Consider the following 5,668-nt stretch of genomic DNA (forward strand, 5'->3'; position numbering starts at 1 on the left):
TGAGCTTATCATCTGAACAATTCAGCTGGCTGATTATTCTTCAGACCTTTGTAAAACTTTTTGAGTCCTCTCCAAAAGCTTTTAATTTCTGTGGATGTGAGGGGCAGGAAAGACTTCAGATAATTACCCTGCATTTATTAAGCAAACTGAAGATGGAAATCTTGCTGTTTCCCCATTCTCTAAATCAGTAATTCTCAACCAAGGTGAGGTGGCACCCTAGGGTGCTGCGAGATCTTTGTTATATCAACACTGTTGGGTGTACAAACACCAACATATCATCATTCACAAGATAAACCTAGAAATTTCATATAGAAATCCACATCAAAAACATTCTGACCTGATGTGATCTTTCTTAGGTCTTTACAGCAGAATTGCTCCATTATTTTTCCATAGGCAAGAAATAAATGAAAGCTAAGAGCTGGTATTTTCCAAGAGGTACCCCAAGTCTGACAAGGGGTGCCTTGAGTCTGCAAAGTTGAGAATCACTGCTCTAAATGGAGTGTGTAATGGTACCAGCAACAGGAATATGGGTTTAGCACCTTATTCAAGGCTTATAAAGGCAGGATGAAGGAAGGATATCCTTCCAACTCCCTCCACCTTCAACAGAGCTCTCCATTTGAAACAGAGTGTGGGCCATGTTGTACGACACTGAAACAGTCACCTGTTTATACAGGCCGAGTCTGCACAAGACGTTATGCACTCGGGGTGAAGCCCTAGATCTCTGTGCAAGCATTAAACAAGCAATCTTGGTGTACAACCCCAAAGCTGAGGCCAGCAAAATAGAACTGACCTGTCCCACCTTGACAATATTGCAGCCAGTGCTCTGGCTGCACCCTCTCCAACACAAGCTGGAAAATGAAGCCATCAAGTTTGTAGAGCAGCTCGGCCAGCTTCCCTCCTCTCTCATGGTTCTCTCTCTCTCCAGTTCCAAGCAGTGAATAACATTGGCTTGAGCCTGCACAGCTTTTATGCAGGAAGACTCCACAATACATGCCAGGGACCAGGGTGGTTTTATTACTGGATATCTTCTACAAACCCCAGGATTGTGCCTTTGGGCAATCTACACTGCTAGGGTCACTTCTGAGAAAATTGTGTCACTAAGAAATTACCTGTAGCCAAAAATGTAAGTTCCCTGTAAAAATCACTTAAGCATAGCTATTTCAAAACAGTGGTTTATTAATAATGAAATATTAAAAACAAGTAACAAAAACTCCAACTTGGTCAGAAACAATAAAAGTGCAAATGTATTTTGTTATTAAATAGAAAATGAATTTATAACATTTGTTTAGAAATGGGCTAACATTTTAAGAATATAAACACTTTCTTAAAACAATAGCAGCTGAACAATTATTCAGTTAAATCTTTGGTCAAAATAACTGTACCACGAATGTCTAATCCAGACAGACATATAGCACTATTTGTATTACATTTTAAAAAGATTCAAAACATAAGGAGGAATGCTTAAGAGTCTTATGAAATGAGGCTGTCTTTGCAGAGATACCAATTTCAAATACAGAGCAAAGTCAGAAACTTATATGAATTAAAAAACTGTAGCTTCCACGTCCCCAATAAAAAGACAACCTCATAACTCTTACACCTTACAAAATTGGCTTTGTAGTTAAAATATATGTGTCTAAGTAATATGTGGTTCTTTATTGCATTCAATTTAAATATACATTACACCAAAACTGGTCATGGTCTCAATCCTGCAAATACTTGTACAGAACTTCACTTATATGAACAAACCCAGGGAGGGAGGGGATCAATGGATAATCATGAGAGTCAAGTTCTATACATGCATATTTACTGGATAAAGCCCAAAAACAGCACCAGGAAACTAACAATCACACCAGAGTAGTTTGCGTGTTGTAGAAAATGACTATGCTAAACTGAACCCAAAGGTCACTTGTCACTTTGGTCAAATATGAACATACCTATGAACATGCACTATCTGCATTATAGCAGATAAACTATTAAAGTAAATACCAACCCATGCCTGAATTGCACATAACAGAGGTGCAGTTTAGTGACTGCAGTCTCTGATTCTACAACCAATTGCATACGTGCACTTAACTTCATTCACTGGAACAGTCCCACTGACTTCAGTTGGGCTGCTCGTACAACTAAGATTAATGTAGGCACAAAGGCATGTCCAAGATCAGGACCTAAATTTGCTTTGGTTGTTAACATCACCAAGAATTCCCCCTCCCACGTATTGTTCTGTATCCAACAAGAACTCCCAGTCAGGACTAGTTGGATTCAATTATGTTAATAAGCTGAAAAGCAACAAAAGTTTTGCCTGTAACATGCAAGGCTGAGGCCTTCATAAATTCATAAAGGCTTATCTGTATTTAACATACAACTTGGAGGCACTGTTTAATGTAGTGCATGATTAAAACCCTCGTTTCCAATCTTCTGTCTTGAGCTGCCTAAAGATTTTTCTCCACTTCCCACCCGTTTTCTTTTGGATTATCCATACGGCTACCCCACTGAGAGTTACAAGTCTTCCTCATTTGTCTTTCACCCCAACATTCGAGATTACCTTTCAAAGCTATTGATAACCCTGCACCATACCTTATTATGCATTTCTTCATCTAACTTCCCTTCTGTGGCATCACTACTGAATAGTAATAAAATATTTATACATCTATAATACATTTCCATGTATTATAACAACCAACATTGAACACATACCAAATCATTGCCTCTCCAAGACAATGTTACACAAACAGGTATTTCATTAAGGTAGCCCTGGTGTCAGAATACATTACTGAATATATGTTTATTAAATGCTCCAAGCAACAGGCAACCAGAATACATTGGTCCAATTCTATAGTCTTTCCTCAGGCAAAGACTATAGAAAGTGACTAAGGAAAGCAGACTAGCTCCCCTGGTTTGTATGCCAGATGATAAACACACATTATAGCCTTCCAAAAAGCCAACCAAGGGAACTTTCATAGGTTTAGATTACCACAAACGAATAACATTTAACTATAAATATACCCTTTGTATTTGCAAAAGAGAAGCACAATGCCCATATAGAAATCATCTAAATTGAGAAAGTATCACACCAATTGACATTACCTGAATATAAAAGATTTTATAAGTTTTAAAACACCTATAAAACAGGCATGTGTGTAGGAATGTTTTTGACTGAAAAAGCTAAAGATTAAAAAGTTTGCTATTTTCTATTGCAGAAAACTGTTAAGGAAGAGCATGGGAACATGCCAACATACTACAATTAGGGCCTGATTTTGGCATTTCAAAATTTTCCAGCTGCTCCAAATTCATTTACCAATTTATAATTAAAGACTGCTTACAGTTCACATTAGACCTACTCCTAAAAACATTAAGGCATGTGCTTAACTTTATGCAGGGTTTGGGTCTTAATACATTTTATATTTCAAGATATGAGCTAAATATGCACAAGGGTGGTATGCTGTATTACAACAAAAACCTGGGACGGCTTTGCTGCAGTTCTGCAGGCACCCTGTGTTGCATTTAGTTCCACACACTTCAATTGCTTTTAGCAGAAGCCAAGAACATTTTACAGAGTAAATCGCACTGAAACTTTCTGAGCCTTATCCACAAACTATAATTTAATGCAACCTTGGCCCCATAAGGCCTACCATAGTTTTGGGTTTTAGCTGAAAAAAAATGAGAGATAAGTGTACAATGCACAGCAAACAGAATAAGTGCTAACTTCCAAGTAAATTGAAATGTTGTTGTCTGAGGTATTCAGATAAAGTCTTTCCACAACATGTGGAAACTACCTTGCTGCTGTTTATACTAAAAGGAACAAACACCGGAGATGCTAAGTCTAAAAACTGACCTGCTGTACCATGATGTTGTTCCAAGTCCTGGAAAATTGTAAAGGTACCCTGAAATACTTCACCAAAATAAATACAGACATATTTTGCTGCAGTATAGCATTATAAAACCACCCACCCATGGTACCTCCTGGTCTCTTGTAGACCTGAAGGCTGCCACAACTGGGGAGTGTGTTAGGGTCCTTCAACTAGGACCCCATTATTGGAGAAGGTGTAGCTGCTACAAATACTTTAAAACAACACATTTTGGAGTGGATTACTTTAAACTTCTGCACTATAGCAAAGAAGCAGTTCTTTGGTAATCCTTAAATATAAGGCTACTTCTAAGGAAGACTAATGCTTTAGACCTACATGTGCTTATTGAGACAAAAAGGCTCATTGAAAACAACTTGCCTATCAACCATTTTAAAAATAAACAAAATAATGCCTCTTTTATATTCAAACATTTAGTGCAGCCAATTTCCACAACATGAAGGCCTTTATGAAAATAAAGTGCTATTATTTTTCTTTCCCCTACAAGCTGTATTATCCTACTTTAACCCTTCAGAATGACCTTCATTTTAATACAAACGTACAGCTTGATTCTTCCCACAGTTGTCAGGTTTCTTTTTCACACCTCATAATTTAATTTTATATTAAATTTGCATATTATTCTTCTACATTTAGCACAGTATATTAGATTAGACAGACCACCCTGAGGGTCTCACTGGGCAATGGCTTAGAAATTCTAATTTATGAGGAAGAAACCCTCACAGCCAGATCTCTTGCCCTTCTCACCAAATGAAGTACCCAAGTGTGCTGACATCTTTTGCATCCCAGTGACCTTGACCCGGGTGCTCTTTTGCATAAAGGAGGAGAAAGCTCTGGATGGGGTCACTTTTATGACTAGAATTTAAAGACAGGACTCCAAATGTGTCAGTCCGAACACATCCAATGCATCCAAGTACTGAACTGGATTTACAAGTGGTTAGGACTGAAGGAAAAAAAAAAATCCACCAGCGACAGCGTTTTCCTGCAAACTTCATAAGACTTCTGTGAAAAATCACAAATACCTGGAGAGTGGTAAAGCTTTGGTATGTCTCAGTCTTGGCTTCCTAGGTGTACCAGGCCAGGGGAGTGGCTGTGTTTTCTGCTGTCAGGCTGGTGCACGTCCCCCTAGGAAGCTCAGGCACTTTTCCAGGTGGCTCTGGCCTCGAGCACCCACTCCTCAGGCAGCGCAGCGCCAGCCAGCAGCACTCAGTCGCTCTGGGCCTCCTGGCCGGCCTCGGGGACGTGCCGACACAGCGCGGGGCTCCTCCTCAAGTGCTGGGGGCCGCTGTACATCCTGATGATCTTGGGAGCCTGGCTCCAGGCCTTGAGCAGCTGGGCGGCGGCCGCGTCCAGCGTGGAAGCGTCGAAGGCGGCCAGCAGGTTGAGGGGGGCGGCCTCCCTGAGGAACCTGGGCACGGGCACCGCCTCGGGCACACGGGGGTTGCCCAGGAAGAAGTGCATGAGCACCCGCTTGTGCAGGCAGTCCCCCAGGGACAGCACCAGCTCCTCCAGCCGCTCCACCAGGAACTGCTCCTGCCAGGCCTGCCAGGGCCCGCGCAGCAGCACGGAGAACAGGGCCGTCTTGAGGGCGTAGGAGGAGAGCACGCGGCTCCACTGGGCGCCCAGCGGCCCCTCCAGCCCGCGCCCGCTCAGGTCCCGCAGCCCCTTGAGGATCTGCAGGCACTTGAGGTGGCAGGAGTCGGGCGGCGCCTGCTGGCGGAGCCAGCCCAGCAAACGCTGCTCGGGCTTGGAGGCGTCGAGCGCCCACAGGGCCTGGCGGGCGGGCACGAGGTAGAGCGCGTCGCCCA

At 42.2% G+C, this 5,668-nt stretch overlaps 1 protein-coding gene across 1 annotated transcript; it reads right to left on the minus strand.

The window, feature by feature from the left end:
* Positions 1–1,173: 1,173 nt before the first annotated feature.
* ITPRIPL2 (ITPRIP like 2) lies at positions 1,174–5,666 on the minus strand (the record flags this gene model as incomplete). Its single annotated transcript, XM_025206994.1, has 1 exon — positions 1,174–5,666. A coding segment is annotated over one exon (600 nt), but the record flags the coding sequence as incomplete, so codon positions are not given.
* Between the last annotated feature and the right edge of the window lie 2 nt (positions 5,667–5,668).

Source organism: Alligator sinensis, unplaced genomic scaffold (assembly GCF_000455745.1).
Source record: "Alligator sinensis unplaced genomic scaffold, ASM45574v1 scaffold330_1, whole genome shotgun sequence".
Lineage (NCBI taxonomy): Eukaryota > Metazoa > Chordata > Crocodylia > Alligatoridae > Alligator > Alligator sinensis.